This window comes from Vombatus ursinus, unplaced genomic scaffold (genome assembly GCF_900497805.2).
Source record: "Vombatus ursinus unplaced genomic scaffold, bare-nosed wombat genome assembly UNPS02004276.1, whole genome shotgun sequence".
Lineage (NCBI taxonomy): Eukaryota > Metazoa > Chordata > Mammalia > Diprotodontia > Vombatidae > Vombatus > Vombatus ursinus.
Genome location: NW_020944054.1, coordinates 518,723 through 540,385, shown reverse-complemented (window position 1 = coordinate 540,385; position 21,663 = coordinate 518,723). Strand labels below are relative to the sequence as shown.

Genomic DNA, 21,663 nt, shown 5'->3' with positions numbered 1-21,663 from the left:
TGTGTGTGTGTGTGTGTGTGTGTGTGTGTGTGTGTGTGTGTGTGTGTTGTCTCTTCCCTTGCTGTCAGATTCTGGACTCCCTTCTGAGTTGCCAGAACATCCAACCAGACCCGCAGACCCTTTCCCTGTGCCCCGCCCCCCTCCCCTTTCTAATTGGCTGCTTCTCTGTAGGAGTCTGAGAAATTAGAGAACCCAGCTCTTTGTTAGAATAGTGTGTAAATTGAGTCCAAATGGTGGCCCTGAGGGCCTCCCCTGCTTTAGGTAGCAGTTTATGCAAGATGGGGGAGGGGAACTTTCATACACCTCCTGTTTCTCTGTGCTTGTGTTCTGGATTGCTGAGGTTGCTGTAAGGCCCTGCTTCCAGATAAAGGGAATGGCTTGCTCCTACAGCATTATTTGTTCCTATTTTTCTTTGTAAATGTGTAGCATTGCTGCTACACAGAAGACTTCATTGGGTTTTGTGGGCTGGCCTAGGAACCTAACCACAATTTCTAATATTTCTAAGGACAAATGTGTTTCCAGTTTCAAACTTCAGCAAATATCTCTTAACTCCACTTTTGTACAGTTTAAAGCCCCGTGGGACCCATGTTCCCCTCCTGGTGCAGTTGAAGCATGGTGTTAGAATCAATCAGTGAATGAGTATTTATTCCCCTGAATGTGTCAGGGTGCCTGGTAAACAGGAGAGAGCCCCTATATGGCCCTTCCGGGAGAACAGCCACAAGGGAAGGGGGCTAGGGCATTCACACTAGCTCTCTGAGAAGGTGACATGCAGTTTAGAGGCACGAGGGTCAGAGATCGGCAAAGCCCTTCCTGGATTTTTCAAGCCCAGGACCCAAACTTCAGCCAATAGTTGCCTCTTGGGACCATTCAGTCTTAGCTTTTGTAAGTGGTATGGCCACCCCTCTCCAATCCACCCTCCACACAGCTGCCAAATTGATTTTCCTAGAACAGAGATCTGATCGCTGCATCACCCCCCTACTCAAAAATCTTCTGGGGCTCCCTTTGGCCTCTGGAATCCAATCTAAACTCCTCAGCTTGGCATCTAACGCCTTCCCCAACCTGGCTTCCACCCAACTTTCTATACTTATGTCACATTACTCCCTTTCACACCATTCTCTTTTCCGGCCAAATGGGCCAGCTAGCTGTTTCCTGTACACAGTGTTCTATTCCACAGGCTGCCTGGCTGTCTCTCATGTCTGAAATGTACTCCCTCTTTGCCTACAGTCATCAGTTCCTCTCAAGTGAAATTCAGTGGGGCCACCTCCTGAGCAAGGCTATTTTGGACATACTTTGTATTTATTTATCTGGGGATGGGGATGTCCAATCAGACATCTCCAGCTGATAGGGGGCAGCATGATGCAAAGGAAAGAATGCTGAATTTGGAGTCTGGGGGCTTCACCTCTCCAGGCCTCAGTTTTTCATCTCTAAAATGAGAGGGTTGGACAAGGTGACCTTTTCAGTCCCTTTCAGATCTAGAGCCAGGACCCTGAAAGGTGTACCAAGAGAGCTAACTAACCCTGTTCAACAACATCAGGATGCGATGGGCAGAGGGGTAGCTGATCACTAGAAATATTTGCTATGGTGCTAGATTCTTTTTCTGGCTCAGCTTCTGACTTATCTTCCCCACTGGGTTTTAGCTGCCATCTCACTCGGGTACACAGCCTTCCAGCCCTGTGACTAGCTTTGCTCATTAGGGAGCTGAGTCCTCGGGCAGCTTCCATTTGGAGGAAGGCAGCTCCTTTTTATGTAGTGCCTTCCCCCATTGGATTGGAAACTCCTTGAGATCAGGGACTGTCTTTCTTTCTGCTTGTATCTATATATAAGTGCTTAGAAAAGTACCTAGTACACAGTGAGAGCTCAATAAATGCTTCTTGACTTGATTTGGCTTGATGAAGGAGACTCAGATCAAGGAGAAGTCATGCAAATGCTCCTTAATGGTCTAAAACAGGGATGGGGAACTTGTGGCCTTGAGACCACAGGTTCCCTACCTCTGGTCTAAAACATGCTCAGACCTCCTGGAAGAGATCACTAATCATTCAAAAGAGTTGGCCTGCCCATCTACACAGGAAAAGATCAAGTGAATGAAGCATGTCCATTGCCTGGATTATGCCATCCAATTGGAAGCTCGATCTCAGTGTAGATATCTGGGATAGGAAGTCTAGATGGACAGTGAGGTGGGCCCCAAATTTAAACAGCAGTAGGAGAGCAGACTGGATTGCAAAGCTCCCTTAATGACCTCAAGCTTCTCCTAAAAACTAAGGCTCATCTTTCTAATGCCAGTATTCTACCAGTGTTATTATATGACTGGGAGACCTCTGAAGAACTTGAAGGGAATATCACATAAAGGTTGTTAGAAAGGCCCGTGGTGGGTATGAATAGGCTGTAACACGTGATAATAGCTAAAAGCTGGCATTTATAGAGTACTTACTATGTGCCAGGCACTGTACAATTATCTCATTTGATCCTCATGACAACCCTGGGAGGTAGGGGCTATTATTTTCCTCATTTTACAGATGAAGAAACTGAGACAGACAGGTGAAGTGACCTGCCCAGGGTCATACAGCCAGTATCTGAGGTCAGATTTGAACTTAGATCCTTCTGACTCTAGGCCCAGAGCTCTGTGTACTATTGCCACCAACATATAACCAATGGGGAACTCCAGACCAGAAGAGAAATAAAGGATGTCACCAGAAAAAAAAAGATGGACTGTTATAAGGCCAGGAGGAATGGATAGACAACCTAGGTTGCTTCTCTGGCATTATTGCAGTACCAGGAGAAAGAGAGCATAGGTTCCAGCACATTAAGTAGATGTCCTGTGGCAAACTTATGGAAGGACACGGGCAAGAGCTACATGAGCCTGAATTATGTAGCAGTCTGCATCTTTGGAGGGAATATCCAAATTGAGAAGATTGCAAATCTGTCAGAGTATTTGAGTGTATCAGTTAGTTGCACACCCAGGAGAATTCATGCCACTGCTTGAGGTCATGGCCTATTCTGTTCTTTGTCTTGGTATCCCTTGTGCCTAGCATTGTGCCTGGTGTATAGTAGGAACTTCAGCAATGTTTGTGGAATTGAATTGAATTCTGTAGGTCCTCTGAGTAAGGACTCTGCCTCTTGACTATAACTTCTGTGTTCCCTCTTCATTACTTTAGGATGATGAGCTTGGCTTCGACTGAGTACACTCTTGTCTTGTCCAGAAGGCACAGGTGAGGGGAGAGGGAATTTTAGGCATGGGGGACTTTTTGTTGCTGTTGTTCAGTCATTTCAGTTGTATCTGACTCTTGGTGACCCCATTTGGGGTTTTCCATTTCCTTCTCCAGTTCATTTTACAGATGAAGAAACTGAGGTCAACAGGGTACAGTGACTTGCCCAGGGTCATACAGCTAGCGAGTGTCTGAGGCCAGATTGGAACTCAGGAAGATGAGTCTGCCCTGACTCCAGGCCTGGCGCTCTATCCACTATGGCACCACCTAGTTGCCCCTGGGGGATAGTCAGTGTTAAAAGACTGTGTATGTGTGTGTGTGAGTGTGAAAGAGAGAGAGAGAGAGAGAGAGAGTGTGTGTGAGTGTGTGTGTGTGTGTGTGTGTGGTATAACAGAGAGAAGGTCAGTGTGACCCCACATTTGAGTGCCACATAAGGATGGACATGGAATGAGGATGAGATGATAAGTTGAGGCCAGGTTGTAAAGGACTTTCAGAGCTGAAGAGAGGAGTTGCTATTTACTCTTGGAGGCAATAGGGAGCCCCTGCATTTAAATGAGTGGGGGAGTGACCTAGATCTGTAATTAAGGAAAATTACTTTGGAAACAGGATAGAATATAATGGGGAGAGGCTTGAGACAGAGAGACCAATTAGGAGACTCTTGCAAAATAATAAATGTTGAGGACTTGAAGGAAGTGTATCTGTGTGAATAGAGAGGAGGGATGGGACATAAAATCCATTGTGGAGCATATAGAATTTATATCAAATAGCTTGCCTTTCTCAAGAAGGGGGGAGGGGAGGGAGGGAGAGAATTTGGAATTCAAAATTTAAAAAAAAAACAAATGTTCAAAATCATTTTTACATGTAATTGGAAAAATAAAATAAAATCTAGAAATCCATTGTGAAGGTACCAGTGGTAAGATTTGGTGACTGATTGGTGTGAGGGGAGAGGAGTTGAGGGAAATGCCAAGGTTACAATCCTGGGAGACTGGAAGGATGGTGGTACCTCAGACAGAAATAGGGGAGTTTTGAAAAGGGGGAGTTGGCAGAGGGGGGAGGAGGATGATAATGGGTTCAGTTTTGGATGTGTTGAATTTGAGATGTCTGGCATATCCACGGTGAAATATCCGATGGGCGATGGGTGAGGTGGCACCTGATAGCTCAGCCTATTCTTTCACTTTGTATATCTGGCAATCATTGGCACAGAAATGATAGCCAGGGGAGCTAATGAGGTCACTGAAGAGTTTAGAGAGAGAGAAGAGTAGAAGGCCTAGGAGAAAGACCTGGGGAACACTTGCATTAGGGGGTGGGCCATAGATGATGAGCCAGCCAGCCTTGACGGCGTGAAAGCCTCAGCAGGGTCTATCTGGCCCCTGTGGAACAAAGAGGCGGCATTGTACTAGGTGCTTGAGGTATGTTAATGAAGAGGTTGGCCCTTGCCCCTGAAGACACATTAGGATGGCTAAGATAAATAAGCCCATAATTAACATGTCCTCCCAGCAGCTTTAGTGGATCTACTCCTTTCCCACGCTTGTCACATTCTTCCTGTTGTTCTGTGCTGCCGAGTAAATATTCAGACCTGAAGTATGATTAGGGCCCTTTAGGAACTGCTAGTGTTAGGAAGCCTGGGCCCTTGGGCAGGACTTAGGTCTCAGCCCCAGTTAATCATGTGCTGGCAGGAACTGATTAGGTTGTGTTTGTTAGTCATTTCAGGTGTGGAGGGATGTTTTCCTCAGCTCCATCGTGAACTCTTTTGGAGGGCAGTGATAAATAAGTTCAGAGTGCACCCCAGGAATGTTGGGGTGCCACCTGAAATGATGAGGAATAGACTTTCGGGTCCTATTGTCCTGAAAGAATTCACTCAGATAGTCTCCAAGTTAAAGAAAGACATAGGCAGCAGGCCCTGCTTCCCAAAGGAGGCAAAAAAATGGTTAGCCAGGTTAAAGATGTGGTTTAAATACAATTTTATGGAGTGGGACGAAAGGGGAAAAGAGAATGGGAGGAGCACACACACCTCCAAAATGCCTGGGATATCAGGTAGTCTGGCGATGCCTTTATCATACAGATAAACAAAGAGAGTAGGAGAGGGGAGGGGAAGAGCTGTTCTGGAATTAAAGGTGCTTTGTGAAAGCACACAGGTAAGTCCATGGTGGGGGGCTTCAATGCATAGTCTTCTTTGATCACTTTTCTGGCTGGTCACACCCTGCATCTTATCTCATATCTCACATCCTGCATCTCGATTATTCCATCTGCCTCAAGCACTCTTTTCTACCTCATCAGCAGGGAAGCAACACAGCATCAAAATTTGGCTGGGCTGCATCCTGGCTTCCTAAACTGGACTGGGAGCCCTGGTTCTGCCCCTTACTACCTTTGGGATCTTGGCCAAGTCACTGGGCCCCAGGTGAGCTCTTTTTCACATCTGAAACTTAGTAATGCCCGTCTATTCCCCAGTGGGACAGTTTAGAGGGAGAAGAGCCAACTGCTTCATTTTACAAAAAGGAAAACTGAGGGAAGGTGACTTGGCTAAGGTCATACAACAAGTTAGCCAAAACTAGTGGCAGAACCCTTCTACTCCTAATGATGCCACCTTTTTGAGCAGTTGAGCCAGATTGTTGGCCCATACTAATGCTGTGGTCAGTTGTCATCCTCTGTGGAACGAGGGAGGGAGATAACTAAAGTGACTAAATTCGATCTCTTCAGAGCCTTCTGAGCTGCAGAAAATTCTCTCATTCTCTGACTTTCCATGTCTAGCTCTCTTTATTCCTCATAACTTGTTGTTGGGCCAAGTCTTCTCCCCTGTACTTCTGCAGTTGAATTTCGGGATGTGGATTTTCTCTCGTTGATTTATATGGGTATTGACCTAATACAGTGCCTGCCACGTACGTAGTAGGTGCTTAATAAATACTTGTGGATAGATTGGTTGTTATCTTCTAATTGGATGGAAGGTCGAGCCTATATAGAGATCTATGCTTCCACGGGGATCTGCAAGGGTGGGGGGAGGGGGAGGAGGGAGAGAGAGAGAGGAGAGGGAGGGGTAGGGGAAAGGAGAGGGAGGAGGGGAGGGGCCAGGGGAGGAGAGGAGAGGAGAGAGCAGAGCCACTTGTCTTTTTGCAATCCCTTAATACAGTGCAATGAGGACATTTTGATTCTCCTCAGGAACAACTGTCACTGTCTCCAAATAAAATGGTCTGTTGGCTCAGGGCTTTGTGGGAGGTGAATCTTCTTACTTATTTCTTAATAATAACCAGGAAGAGATGCAGGTAGACCCATTATATAATTGCTTGCTATGGCTCAAACTTAGAGCAATGGCAAACCTCCAGCAGCGTTGGCTATTCTGTTGGCTGCTTGGGGAATATTAATGCAATTCAAGGGAACAAGAGTATAGTAAACACCTACTGTGTTTCTGGCACTGGGAAAGCCACAGAGCTCATAACATGACAGATTCCTTGCCTTCCCAGAGTTCATGATTGAAGTGGGGAGATGACTTAGGTAAGTGAACAAATTAGAGGCCAGTGTAAGGACCTAATCCATGAATAAGGAAAGTTAGAAAGAGGAAAGGAAGCCCAGGTATAGGCCAGCAGGCAGCAGGGCAGTAGCAGGACTATCTACTTGCAAGGCAGGAAACCTGGGGTCTATCCCCCAGCTCTGCTATTAGCTGTGGGCAACACACCTACACGGATCTTTGATTCCTCATCCAATACAGTCCAATCTAATAGTATGAATTAAGACAGGCACTGGGGATGTAAAGACAAAGGAAAAACAGTCCCTGCCCTCACTGAGCTTACATTCAGTATGTATGAAGAATTTGAGATGGGAGCAAGTACTAATAAGGAGGAGGCTTAGGAGAGGTTTCCTGAAGGAGGTGGCACCTATATAGAGTCTTTTAGGAAACTAAGGATGTTAAAAGGTAAATGTGGGCAAGGTGGCTATTCTAGGCATGGGGGACAACCTGTGCGAAGGTATAGAGACAGCCTGTTCCCCTTGGGGTAATAACAATAAAGCCAATTTGGCTAAAGCATAGGGTAGACATGAATCAGGCTGAAGGCATGAACTAGATTGTGAAGGGTTTGAAATGCCAAGCTGAGGAGTTTTTGTTTTATCCTAGAGAAAAAAAATGTAGCCGCTGGAGGATGTTGAGTAGGGGCATGGCATGGATAGACTTCTGATTTAGGGGAGATGGTTTTGGCAGCTTGGTGAAAGATGCATTGAGGAGCGAGCAGACCAGAAACAAGATCAGTTAAGAAGTTACTGTATTAGGCCATACTGCAAAGGCAATAGTGACTGAACTAGGTTCCACTTCATTGCTGAGCCTCAGTTTCCCCACTTGTAAAGTTGAAATAATAATAGCGCTTCTTAAAGTTGTAATGCCATGGTTTCTGATGCTCCTTCTACTATTATTACACCTGTGACTGTGTGAGTGGAGAGAGACAGAAATGCAAGGGTGTTGTGGAGGCAGAATTGACAAGATATGGTAACTCATCATTGCTTTTAGGAGAGGAGGGGTTGAGTGCTTATCAGGATATAATTAATACAAAAGAAAGACAGTTCCTGCTCTCAAGGAGTCTTCCCTCGATACAAGGTAAGCTCCTTGTGGGTAGTAACTCTTTCATTTTCTCTGTATCCCCAGAACTTAGCAGAGTGTCTGGCACATAGTAGGTGCTTAATAAATGTTTACTGTATTAAACTTAAAATCACAGGACCATAGAATTTGAAAATTGGAAGGGACCTTAGTGACCATCTGGTCCAGCTCATACTCAGAAGGAACCAGGAATAAGGAGGTACTAGATCCACTGTCCTCTTCCCAAATAGACAGATAAACTGGAGAGCATTCGGAGGGTAACCAGGATGGTGAAGGGCCTTGGGTCTCCATCACATAAGGATTAGCTAATGGAATGATTTATAGCCAGGAAAAGACTCTGGGGGATAAGATAGCTGCTTTTAAGGACTTGAAGGACCCTCACAAGAAGGAGAGATTAGATTTGTTTTGTTTAGCCCTGAGGGCAGAACCAGTATCAGTATGTTAGGAAAAACCTCCTAATAACTGGAACTGTCCAAAAGGGGAATGGAAGCTAGGTGGCACCACAGTAGATAGAGCATTGGTCCTCAGCCAGTCAGGAAGACATATCTTCCTGAATTCAAATCTGACCTCAGACACTTACTTACTAGCTGTGTGACCCTGGGCAAGTCACTTCACTTGATGGAGCTCAAGATTGCTTTAGCTCAGGGGTGGGGAACCTGTGGCCTTGAGGCCACATGTGACCTTCTAGGTCCTTGGGTGTGGCCTTTTGACTGTGTCCAAGTTTTACAGAACAAATCCTTTTATTAAGGGGATTTGTTCTGTGAAGTTTGGATTCAGTCAAAGGGCCGCACTTGAGGACCTAGAGGGCCACATATGACCTTGAGACTGCAGGTACCCCACCCCTGCTTAGCTTTTGTGGCCACTATATCACACAGCTGACTCATATAAAGCTTGAAGCAAGCTGCTGTCTAACCAGGCCTTTCCTATCTTCCATGAAATTGATTCATTGAACCCGAGTGTAAGATCTGAAATTTATCCTTTTCTGAATGTCATCTTATTAGACTCAGGTCTATGCCTGATGGGATGTTTTGGAATCCTGGCTTTGTCATCAATTGTATTAGCCCTCCCAGTTTTGCAGTCTTCTGCAAATTTGATGAGCAAGTTATTTTTGCCTTTATCCAGGGCCAAGCATAGATCCTGGCAAGTTCACATTGAATGACTATCAACTTCTTTGAGACTGGCCATTCAAACAGATCTGAATCCATCTAATTGTATTAGGAAGCAGCCAGGGGGCACCACAGTACACAGAGTTCTGGGCTTGGAGTCAAGAAGGCCTGAGTTCAACTATGGCCTCAGATACTCATCAGCTATGTGATCCTGGGCAAATCATTTCACCTCTGCCTGCCTCAGTCTCCTCCTCTGTAAAATAAGGATCATAATAGCACCCACCTCTTAGGGTTGTTGTGAGGATCACATGAGATAATGTTTGTAAAGTGATTAGCACAGTGCCTGGCATGCTGTAGGCACCATATGTGTTAGCTAGTTTTTATTATTGTTATTGTTGTTGTATTATTGTCTAGCATACATATTTTCCATAAAAAAATAGTATGAAATGCTTTATCAAATGCTTTGCTAAAATCTAAGTAAACTATAGCACAGTTTATTTTCCTCTAATCTTTCAGTTTAGGATCTGTCAAAAAAAGGAAATTAAGTTCATCTGGCATGACTTGTTCCTGATAAAGCCATGCCAGTTCTTTTTCGTTGTATTTTGTTATTTTGAACTCAAAACATAAAAAAGATTTCCATTTCAGAACACAGAAAGAAGACTGTATATGAAGCCATGAGTCTCCGTTTTATACCACTCATTAAAAAAAGTATATAATATGGCCTATAATAGATGTTTAATGAATGTTTGTTGACTTTATATTATTTTCAACTCTGTGCTGCTTGTCTGTACTTTCTTTGTTTCTCCTCTGGGCATTTACAAAAAAGTTTCAATGGACCTCTTTTTAGGGGGGTGTATAAGTATTACTACCCCCCCCATAAAAAGAAGAACATTTTAACAGATAAACAGTCAAACAAAACAAATTTAAACAGTGGCCATGTCCAGAAATGTATGCCTCTTTCTGCACCTTGATTCCATCACCTTTCTTTCAGAAAGTGAATGACATACTCCATCATATGTCCTCTAGAGACATGATCATTGTATTGCTCAGAGTTCCCAAGTCTTTCAAAATTGCTCTTCTCTATGCTATTGATGTCATTTCACAAATTGTTCTCCAGATTCTGATCACTTCACTCTATAACAGTTCATACTACTAAGTATTATCTGTAATGGTCTCCGTCATTACTAAAAGGGCAATAATATTCCATTACATTTATATACCACATTTTGTTTAGTTAATCTCTAGGTTATGAGTACCACCTTATATTCTAGTTCTTTGCTTTATTTTTCTCATTTTAATCCCCCTTTTTGGAATCAAGAAGTTTGTTTTGCTTATGGTTATTCTCTCCCCTGTTTATCCTCCCTCTTACCACCTCCCCTTCCCAATCTTGACTTATTTCCCTGGTGAATTTTATGTATTTCTCTTTGAATGTGTTGAACCCACCTTTGTTCATTTCAGAGAAGAATGAGGTTCATCTGATATCCCTATCCCTTCTGTCATGTTTGTATATTCTCACATGTCCTAATTATAAGAAAGTACAAGTTCCATTCATTTATTCTTTTTTCTACACTAGTTTATTCCTTTACCCTCTCTTCTTCATCCCCCCATTAATCATTCAGAACAGAATCAACCCATCCCCAGGACTTTTTTTCTTTAACTCCTTCAGTATACTTTGAAGACAATCAGGTTCTGAAAGAATACTTGTTTCTTCTCTTTTAGAGTGTTAGCACTACATCATCATGCAGCTCCTTCTAATTGTTCAAACAAATTTAACTTTTAACTTTCTAGGTATCCATTGACTTATTAAGCTTGTATTTCAAAGTGTCTATTCAACTCTGGTCTCTTCATCAGAAATGCTTGAGAATTTAATATTCCATTAAAGGTCCATTCACTGACCCTCCCCCCCTAAGATTACACTAAACTATGCATTTTTTTTAAAAAAATTCTTGATTGTAAAGCCTATTGGAGTATTTGATTCCACAGTTTTCTCTCATTTAGAGTAGAAGCTGCCAGGTCTTGTACAATTCTAGCCATCATTCCTGAGTACTTAAACTGCTTCTTTCTGGATGCTTGTAGTGTGTGTGTGTGTGTGTGTGTATGTATTTGTATGTGTATGTGAAAGTTCTGGATCTTTCTGTGTGACATCCTTCCACTCCCCAACCTCCTTATGCTAGTTCAGGTCCTTCCTGATTCCTAATCCTTAATAATGCCCCACTTCCTTAGTTTATTGTCTCTGACAACCTGGAGCATGGAAAAGTATTCCTTGAGTTCCTTCGCCTAATTTTCCAGGAGGGAGGGCAGACACTTGGAACATAAATAACAGTTACTTGATTGTGGCAGAAGTATAAACATTGGACATTTGTATATAAATCACTGCAAAATTCCCCCTACCCTGTTCATACTAATTGACATTCTCAGCCTTGCTTTTTGAACTACTCATGGGTGTTTACAACTTCCTAAGTATTTTCTAAAGACCTTTTACAGCCCTCTCTTGCCCTGTATCAGTCACTCACAGCCAACCTCTCCATTTGTTTCATCACCCTGTTTTACTTACCAGTTGGTTCATCAATTTGTTTCACTTATCAATTTGTTTTCTCTACCCTGCCTTGCTATCTACTGTCTCCTTTTCCTTCTCTTTGGGTCCTTACTCCTTAAGATCCTTAATCATCTCATTCTTCAGTCTTCTCTCATATTTGTCCAGCAGTCTAAATTTCTTTTTGCTGTATTCAGTAACTGACTTCTAGTCCAAACTCCTCCAAATCATGGTCAGAATTTCCTTCTCTTTCTTATTCAACTGAACTCTTCTTTTCTTACTCCTTTTCTAGTTACTTTCTTCCACAGAAGCTGGAAATAGAATTCACAGTTTCTCTTTAATTTAGGATCTTATCACCTCTCACCTAGTCTAGGTTTCCATAGTCTATTGAAATAACCTCCTAATTGGTCTCCTTGCTTCCAGATTCTCCCTACTCCCTCTTTAATCCATCCTCCACACAGCTCCCAAATTAATATTCCTAAATCACTAGTCTGTCCATGTACCTTTGCCTAAAATGACTCCCTGTTACCTCCAGGATAAAATCCAAACTCAACTTGACATTTAAAATACTTTACAATCTGGCTACCATCTACCTTTGAAGACTGATTCAATGGTACTTTTCTTCTTACTCTGTTCAAGACAAGGTGGCCTGGTAGAAGTTACCAGGAATTGACATGTCACCTCCTTCCTCCATGCCTTTGCCCATGCCTGGAATGTATTCTACCTTTTTCTCTTCAAATTCCTGGCCTCATTTAAGCCTCAGCTCACATGTTGCCTCATATAAGGAGCCTTTCCTGATACCCTCAGTTGTTCTCTCTTTTCTGAAATTATTTTGTATATGCTTCTCTGTGTACATGTTGTGTTTCCCCAGCAGAATGTAAGCTCTTTGAGAACAAGGACATTTTTGGTTTTGTTTTTTGTCTTTGCTTCCCTAGGAACTAATGTAGTGCCAGACACGTAACAGATGCTTAATAGATGCCTGTTGAATTGAGGTTGTGTGGAACCTCCCTGCTCAAAAACCTTCCATGGCTCCCCGTTGACGATGGGACAAAAAACAAATTTCTTGGGCTGGATTTTCAAATTTATTTCACTTTAGTCCTCTTTGCACATATGACATTCTAGCCAAACTGGCCTGCTAGCTGTCCCCCAAGCTCCCTGTTCTACTTTTGGATCCATATATTTGCAGGAGCTTGGAATACACTCCCCCATCTCCCACCTCTGCCTCTCAGAATCCTTGTCTTCTTTCCAAGTTCAGCTTGGTTGCCACCTCTTCCCTGAAGCCTTCCTTCATTCCTCTCATTTGTTACTACCTTCTCCCTCCTCAAATGATCCTGCATTTCCTTCTCTTTACATGTTGTACCCCCCTAATGGAATATAAGTTTCTTGAGGGCAGTAATTGGTTGTCTTTGCAGAATCTCACACCTTGCACATAGTAGGTATTCAGAAAGTATTTGTTGAATTGAATTGAATGGAATTGTGATAGGCTGTGAAGTATAGGTAGATCTGAATGGGCAGAGGAAACCAAGGAAGAAATGACAAGCAGAGGGAACTATGGGAACCATGGGTATGGTAGGCTCTAAGGTTGGATAAATTAGATGGGGCTCAATCATGGAGGACCTTGGATGACTGATTGAAGAACTGTAACTATATCCTGGAGATAATGGGGAGCCATTGTCCTCTCACTAAGGGAGTGATATGATGAAAGTGGTGTTTTAAACAAATTAGTCTGGCAGGGGTGTGCAGGATGAATTGGAAGGGGGGAAGTGACTGCAGGCATGGAGACCAGCTAGGCTATGGCATTTGTCCAGGTGTGAAGTAATCGGGGCATGTCCTAGGGTTGTGGCAATAGGAATGGAGAGAGAGGGCTGAATTGAAGACACATTTTGAAGGAAAAATCAACAGACGCAAAATGGGCTGTTGGCTTAAAGCCTTCCAGGAAGCGATCTTTCTTCCTTTGTAATAATGATGAAGAAATGCAGGCGGACCCATTATGTAATTGCTGTCTATGACTAGAATTTAAAGCTTAAACAATTCTCCAGGAGCTTTGGCTACTGTGCCTGATGTTTGATTGGATAAAAGTAGAGTGAGTACCCACTGTAAGCCAGGCACTTCTGAAAGGAGGTCATGACACTGTCCTCAAGGGGTTTGCAGTCTAACTAGGGAGATCAAACTTATAGACATAAAACTATTAGAGTAGAGGTCAAGGAAATATAGAAGGGAATAAAGTGCCATAATGTTTCTTATACGTCTCAGGATTAGAAGGGACCTGTGAGGTCATCTAGTCCAACCTGTACCTAAACCCAAATCCCCTTTCTAATCCCGGGGACAAGTAGTTATTTAGTCTTACTTAAGGACCTCAGGTAGCAGGGATCCTCCTACCTCCTGAGGCAGCTCTATTCAGTATTAAGTTTTCCCTCTCAAATTGAGTCAAAATCTGCCTCCCAGCAACATCTGCCCTTTGAGCTAGAGGGGGAAAAATCTTCCTTTTCCATGTGACAGCCCTTGAAATACTGGAAGTCACCTCTAATTCTACTACTCTTCCACAGGTTTTCTCTTTTCCAGGTTAAACATCCGCATTCCTTCAATCAAACCTTGTGTGTCTTGATCTCTAGTCTGTTTGTTATCCTCCCCTTCCTCTGGAAATGCTCTAGTTTTTCAGCATTGTTCCTGAAATGTGCCCCACACAGAACATGATACTCCAGATGTAGTTTGCTCATGCCAGAATATAGCACAACTATCACATAATCCATTCTGAATGGTATATTTTTCTTAATGAAGCCTATGGAATGCTTTGGTCCTTTCTCATTCTATTGATTCATATTGTCCTTGTGGTCCTCTAATATTCCCTAGATCTTTATCACAGGATTTGTTGTCTGTCCATTCATCTTCCATATTGGACTTTACTTTTTTCGAACCCCAGTGTAAGATTTTTATACTGATCCTTATTACATTTCATCTTAATAACTTCTTCCTGTTGTTTTAACCTGCTGAGATGTCTTCTAGCCAGTGCCTGAGTTCTCCCTTCCCACTTCATTGTCATCTGTAGATTTGATAAACATGTCACCTATGCTTTTATCTATGTTACTCTTAAAACACTGAATGGCCTTTCAAAGCTACAGGTGGAACTTCTTATCTCCTTAAAAAGAAAAACAAGGTGGACATAATGAAGACCTACAATAACATTCACATTTCTCTGTTCTCCTATGTATATGGAAATACCCACTTTGGGGGGGGGCGAGCTGTTAAGTTCAATATAAAAATAAAAATTTTAAAATGTTGAAGGTCATAGGGCATCTAGGGATGTTCCTCCACGTTGGCATCAATTCAATAATGGGTACTCTTCAGATTTACTCATTCAGCCAGTTCTAAATCTTTATAACTATACTATTATCTAGCCCCTATTGCTCCATCTCCCCACACTGAAATCAATGTATATTCTGACAATGAAATTTCCTTTCATCTATCAGTTGGAGTAATCCTACTAAAAGACAAAAGGAAGTTAATCTTATATCACAATTTTTAGTGAAATAATGCTATGTTCATCACTTCCCTTTCTCAATGCTCACAAAAAATTATCCCTTTAAAAATATGCTCTAATATTTTGGCAGAAATCAAACTCAGTACCCCAAGCTTATAGTCTGGTCGGAGCTTCACTCTCTTTTGTTTTTTTCAAAAGTCCAAATCTCCTGGCCTGTGTTATCTTTCCCATCGACCACATTTTTTTTTCTGAGACCTCTGACAGTAGCTCAGCAATCACATTTGCTAATTCTTTCAGTGCCCTGGGATGCAGGCCATCTAGGCCCCTAGTGACTTGAACTAATGGAGGATAAATAGGTCCTCTTTTACAGTCTCTTGGATTTCAATTCCCCCTTTAAATCATTATCATCTTGGATTTCAATTCCCCTTTAACCTTTTTATGCTGTAGCCCTCTCAGTTCTTAGATCATTCTCTTTGGTAGAAAGTACAGAAGTGGGCAGTCTAGGAGCATCCCAGGGGCTAGGCAAAAGCAGCCTGAAACACATACTCTTCAGGTAGTCCACGTATAAATGTTTGTTCTTCTAAAGAGGGCTGCCTCTGCTGTTTAATAGGAGGGAAATGATGGAATTTCAGACAAAGTCACATTGATACGTGATTGCTTAGTTGCATGTGTTCCAATCTGGCACATCCCATGTAGAACCTCTGGCTCTGACAACTGGCATTTTTCTAGAATAGATAGGGATCAAGACACGTTTTCCCCTACTCTATATTTTTGCCTACTTGTTAGGAGTTGCCATCTCTCCAAAAGTGGAGGGCTCTGCAGGAATATATACAGGAGACTAGGGCCAGGAGGAAGATCCTGGGATGTGGTGTTAAAAAAAAAACAGCTTGAAGTGGGAGATAGCTGTGAGTGGGACAATATTAAAGTTTTACTTTTGGTGATGGGAATTTTACTCCTTCACTTCTGCTGAAATGGCAGCTGCCCCTGAGCATCTTTAACATTACTTTGGGACTTCTCTGACTGGCTTCTCCCTCAGGCCTCAGGAAGCTCATTATTGGAACAACCTCATCATCCTGTAAGATCTCAAAAATCTTGGTCCTCTCTCTCCTCACCACCCTCTGCCTCTCTGATTGGAGGGTGAGGCCACGAACTCCATACTTCCATTTAAGGAGGGAATTTAACTCAGAACATCTTCTTATTTTTCCACCTGACTGTACTACTTTGGGACTTCTCCATCATGCCCCCATGTCAGGCTCCTGTCCTCTACTTTTTAGTTTCTTTTGTGTCTTGCCTTTCCTCATTCAATTTTAAGCTCTTTGAGGGCAGGGATTACCTTTCTTTTTTCATATTTGTATCCCCAGCATTTAGCATAGTGCTGGCACACAATAGGTGCTTAATAAATGTTTATCGACTTTTGTTTCCCCTCTGTAACTTCAGAAAATGGAGGGTTAGAGTGACTGGAGACTTTCTTTGCTTTTGATTCAAGCTCCAAGGAAGTATGGAATACAAAAATACCCTATTTTAATTCTTAATATTTTAAAAGGACAAATTTTCTGAAGCCATTTTTGTAGGAAAAAAATGGAAAAAAAGAACAGAATTTTCTTTTCATTTGTCCAGAAAGAGGCCAGTTGGTTTGTAAACCATCTGACATAAAGTTATGATTCATATTAAGAACAATTTCACACAAATCAGTCTTTATTGATTGCCCTGTGTTCATCACTAGAAGAGGAAAAAGAGGAGGACATAAGCAACATTCACACCTGGAATATTATATTTCCAGTTGGAGAAACTTGATCTGATGGACGGTTGGGAGTGATCATGAGTTTTCAAATAAGGGAGTGATACGGTTTTTAAGATTACTTTGGCAATAATGTGCAGGACGGATTGGCAGCAGGAAAACCTGTTAGGAAATTATTACAGAAATACAGGCATAAATTGATGAGGGCCTGACAAGGGAAATAGAAAGAAAAAGGATGAATTCAGGAGACATAAAGAGAGAACCAATGTGACATGATGTATAAGAAGACAGAGAAAACTCTTACTGAGGTTGAAAGACTGTGGAATTAGGAAGATGGTGACATTGGAAGAAATTAAAAAGTTGCAGTGGGTATCTGGTTTTGAGATGGGAGAGTGGTGGGGAGAATTATTTGGGACCTATTGAATTCATCCAAGTGTAGATGCTCTGTACTCAGCTGTGTTGACAAGTCTGGACTGGAGATAGAGATCTTTTTTTTCCTTTTTAAAAAAAAATTATTTTGAGTTCCAAATTCTCTCCCTCTCTCCTGACCCTCCCCCACTCATTGGGAAGGCAAGTAATGCTATAGACCCATTATATATATGAAGTCATTCAAAATGCTTTTCCACATTAGCAGTATTGTAAAAGCAAAAAAAAAAAAAGCAAGAAAAATAAAGAAAGTTAAAAAAATCTGCTTCAATCTACACTCAGAGTTAATTAGTTCTCTCTTTGGAGGTGGATAGTATTTTTCATCATGGGTCCTTTGGGATTGTTAAGGATTATTATATTGATCAGAATTGCTAACGTCTTTCACAGCTGATCATCCTTGCAATATTGCTGTTACTGTGTACAATGCTTTCCTCGTTCTGCTTACTTTACTTTGCATCAGTTCATGTAAGTCTTTCCAAGTTTTTTCTGAAACCACCCCCCTTTGTCATTTCTTATAGCACAATAGTATTCCATCATATTCATGTACTACAACTTGTTCAGCCATTCCTTGATTGATGGGCATCCTCTCACTTTCTAATTCTTTGCCATCACAAAAAGAGTTGGTATAAATATGGATCCTTTTCCTTTTTCTTTGATTTCTTTGACATACAGACCTAGTAGTGCCATTGCTGGGTCAAAGGGTATGCACAGTGTTACAACCTTTTGGGCATAATTCCAAATTGTTCTCTAGAATGTTTGGGCAAGTTTGCAACTCCAACAACAGTGCATTAGTGTCTCTATTTTTCCACATCTCCTCCAACATTTGTCATTTTCTTTTTCTGTCATCTTAGTCAATCTGATGAGTGCAAGGTGGTACCTCAGAGTTGTTTTAATTTGCATTTTTCTAACTATTAGTGATTTAGAGCATTTTTATATGACTTGATAACTTTGATTTCTTCCCGTGAAAACTGCCTGTTCATACCCTTTTACCATCTATCAATTGGAGAATGAAAGTTGGCTCAGTTCCCTACGTATTTGAGAAATGAAACATTTATCAGAGAAAGTTGCTGTAAATTTTTTTTTCATTTTTCTTTGAAGCTTTGTTTTCAAGTCTTCTTCTGAGTTTGTGTCTTTAGCTTCCACATCACCACAGCAACTTTTCATAGTCAGGTTCTTTTTTTGTTTCTCTGTTTGCTCATTTTTACAGCCAATTTTTTTTACTTTGGACTTTATGTTAGAGTTGGGCCCTACTCACCTCTGGGAGTGGGAGTTGTGGTGGGGAGAGAAAATAACTGACCTGAGCTTCTGTCTTTTATGTCTTTCTGCTGTTTTTGCAGCTAGTTTTAGAGACCTGTAAGTTTTCAGTGCTTCCAAGGTGGTGTGATCCGGGGAAAGGTGTGGCCACTGCTCTTCTGATCTGCTTTCTGGTCCTTACCCAGGTAGGGCTCCTGGTCCCCTGTGACTGCAAGCACTCCTCTCCTCCCTAAAACTGCAACCCAGAACTAATTAAGTGGCAGTGGAGTTGTCAAATGGTACCTGGTCCTATGCCCTGTGTCCCACAGGGGTCCCTTGTAATCTCTTTCTGACCAGGTGTTCAATCTCCTTACCATTTCTGGGCACTGAGTGCTCCGGTTATTGCTGCCCTGCCACCTCCAATGCCCAAGCTGGTGTTATTTCTGCTGCACTGTGCTCCTGGACAGCCCCCACTCCAGTGCTGTAGACTTCTCTTCTAAGCAGCCTTAGGCTGGAAAAAATGGCTCCCTCTGCCTTTTTGTTGGTTATGCCACTGAGAATTTGATTTGACATGCTTTTTAAAAGTTGTTTAGAGGGAAATGTTGAGAGGGCTCAACAAAAATGTTCCATTTACTCTACCATCTTGGCTCTGCCCCTCTGTAGATAGAGATCTTGAAGTAATCAGCCTAGTGATTTGAGAGTGGGTAACATCTCCAAAGGACTGAATATAGAATTAAAAGAATATAAGGTAAGGGCATGAGAGGTAGGAAGAACAAGGAGAGCCAATTAAAAGAAATAGAGAAGTGGTTGGAAAAGAAGGAAAATCAGAAGAACATGGTGTTATAGAAGCCAGGCAAGAAAGAACATTTGAAGGAGGGAGTAGGAGAGTTTAAAGAAGGAGATATTTATCATTGGAATTCAGATGCCACCAAAAAAAAATCATGGAAGATAAGAATTGGAAAGAGGCCATTGTTTTAGGCACCATTAGTGAATTACATTTGGGCCACCATAGAGAGTATTCACAGAATCACGCCATTTCAGAGGTGAAAAGGACATCCATCAGTGGTCATGTAGGCCAATCCATCACTGAAAAAGAATCCTGGTTTTCTATCTCTAAGAAGTGGTCATCTAGCCTTTGCTTGAAGATTTCCTGAGGCAAATCCACTACCTCCTCAAGTAGTCTATTTCACTTTTGGATAGGTCTAATTGTTAGAAAGCTTTTTTTTCTGACATCAAGCTTAAATTTGCCTTCACTCCATTGCTCCTAGTTCTGCAAATCAAATCTTTTTTCCATGTGACAGCCCTTCAAATACTTGAAGACAAGTTCTCATGTCCTCCCTGAGACATCTCTTCTCCAGGCTAACATGCCCAGTTCCTTATATGACATAGGACTCAAGACCTTTTCTCATCCTGGTTGCCCTTCTCTGGGCATTCTCCATCTCATCAGTGTCCTTAAACTTTGGTGCCCAGAACTGAACACAATAATACAGATGAAGCCTGACCATGGCAGAAGGCAAAGGGAATATCATTTCCCTCTCTCTGGAACTTATGCCCCTTTTATTGCAGTATCATTCCTCCATCAATTAGAGATTGGACTAGATGACCTCGTGAGTTCTCTTCCAACTGTGAGATTTTGTGATTAAAGTTCATTTGTGGTGATGGAGGCAAAAGCCAGATTACTGGGGACCAAATAAATAGTGGATGAGGCAATTGAAAGCAATGACTTGGGGCACTTTGTGCTTAGCTTTTCCAATTGAAGTCGACCCTCTGTACTTGAGATCATTAAGTCCCTGTCACCTGTAACTGTGTTTCATGGCGCCTCTGACTCACCTTTCCTTTTGCTCTTTTCCTCAGAATGTGGTACCACAGGCTATCCCAGATATACTGCAGCATTCAGCACCAGTTGAAGGGAGGAGTCAGACACTCGGCCCTTCAGTTTCCCTGCTTCCAAAACAGACTTCTAGCAGCTCACCGATGGCAGCACACAGCCCTGGGGCCTCTGAACTGTGTCTGGCAGCAGCATGAGGATCATTTGGGTAGGGGCTGGCTGACAGCAGAATTTGAGTGCAGAGATATATACTGAGGAAGGGGACTTTGATGCCATCTGCAGATGCTTGCTGAGATGTCTAGAGAATCTCTAGCAATTGAACCCTCCCTCCCCACACCAATTAGCGATGAGGTCAGCAAAGGTAGTGTCCTAGAAGGTGCCTGACTTATGTCAACCAATGACTAACTTACAATAACAGTTAATGACAATGACAACTGTGTGAATTCAATAGCGATGAACATTTCTTTCCCAGAAGAACTGCCCATCAGTGCCTCTATCCTCCACTCAGTGGGTGGTTCTGTGCCAGGCTCCAGGAACACAATGATCAAAATGACAGGAGCCCTACCTGGAGATGTCTTTAGGGTGCTTACCTGGGAGGATTGGAGAAGACTCAAAAAAGCATACTAGAAGCTAGTCATCAAGGGGAATGCAAAAGAGAAATCCAATCAGTGTTCCTGGCCAGCACTGAGAACAGGGAAAGTCCTGACAGTGATGTGGGGGGAGGGAATTGGAGGGGGACCTTGAAGAAAGAGAAGAATTTTGAGAGGTGGATGGTATGGGGGTGTATAGCCCATGTAAATGCATGGAGATCAGAGATAGTCAATGAGTTTGGTCAACAGCTAACAAATAGTCCATTTTGACTAGAACATATAACTTGTGAAGGAGTATAGTAAGGCCTTAGTCTTGAAAAGAATGTAGGAACCAAGATGCTGATGGTCTTTATTGCCAGGTGAGAGCATGGAGGTGATGTGGCCAGATCTATGCTTTATGAGGGTGGATTGGAGAGGGGAAACAGTGAAAGCAAGACCATTCATTCATCCATTCTGCAAGCATTTATGAATCACCTACTAAATATTATGCACTATGCTGGGCATTGAGGAGTTTTTTTCAGTTGTGTCCAACTTTTTTGACCCGATTTAGGATTTTCTTTGCAAAGATACTGGAATGGTTTATTACTTATTTGCTTTTCCAGCTCATTTTGCAGATGAGGAACTGAGGCAAACAAGGTTAAGTGAATTGCCCAGGGTCACACAGCTAGTAAGTATCTGAGGCTGGATTTGAACTCAGGAAGAGGGGTCTTCCTAACTCTAGGCCTAAAACTCTATCCATTGCAGCTCCACCTAGCTGCCTGGGCATCAGGGACACAAAAGGTAAAAACAAAACAGTCTCTGTCCTCAAAGAGCTTACATTCTACTTATGGGATGGGGAGGAGCAACATGAATATAAATGAATTTAAGGGATATTTTGGTGCAATGGAGAGGCACTGGATTTGGAGTAAGAACTCTGAGTATGAATCCCAGCTCCATAATGTCCTATCTGCGT

General features: G+C 42.3%; 1 protein-coding gene across 3 annotated transcripts in view; it reads left to right on the top strand.

Annotated features, from left to right (window-relative positions):
- The window catches only part of TMLHE (trimethyllysine hydroxylase, epsilon), a 102,135-nt gene that overhangs the window by 21,579 nt on the left and 58,893 nt on the right, over nucleotides 1–21,663 (top strand). For 2 of the 3 annotated variants that reach the window (XM_027835091.1, XM_027877696.1), the window contains exons 2-3: nucleotides 18,398–18,499; nucleotides 20,148–20,329. In XM_027835091.1, coding sequence (XP_027690892.1) covers nucleotides 20,149–20,329 — 181 coding nt within the window. In that variant the 5' untranslated portion in view covers nucleotides 18,398–18,499; nucleotide 20,148. The remainder of the gene's footprint in view (nucleotides 1–18,397; nucleotides 18,500–20,147; nucleotides 20,330–21,663) is intronic. The other variant, XM_027877698.1, reaches the window with a different exon arrangement.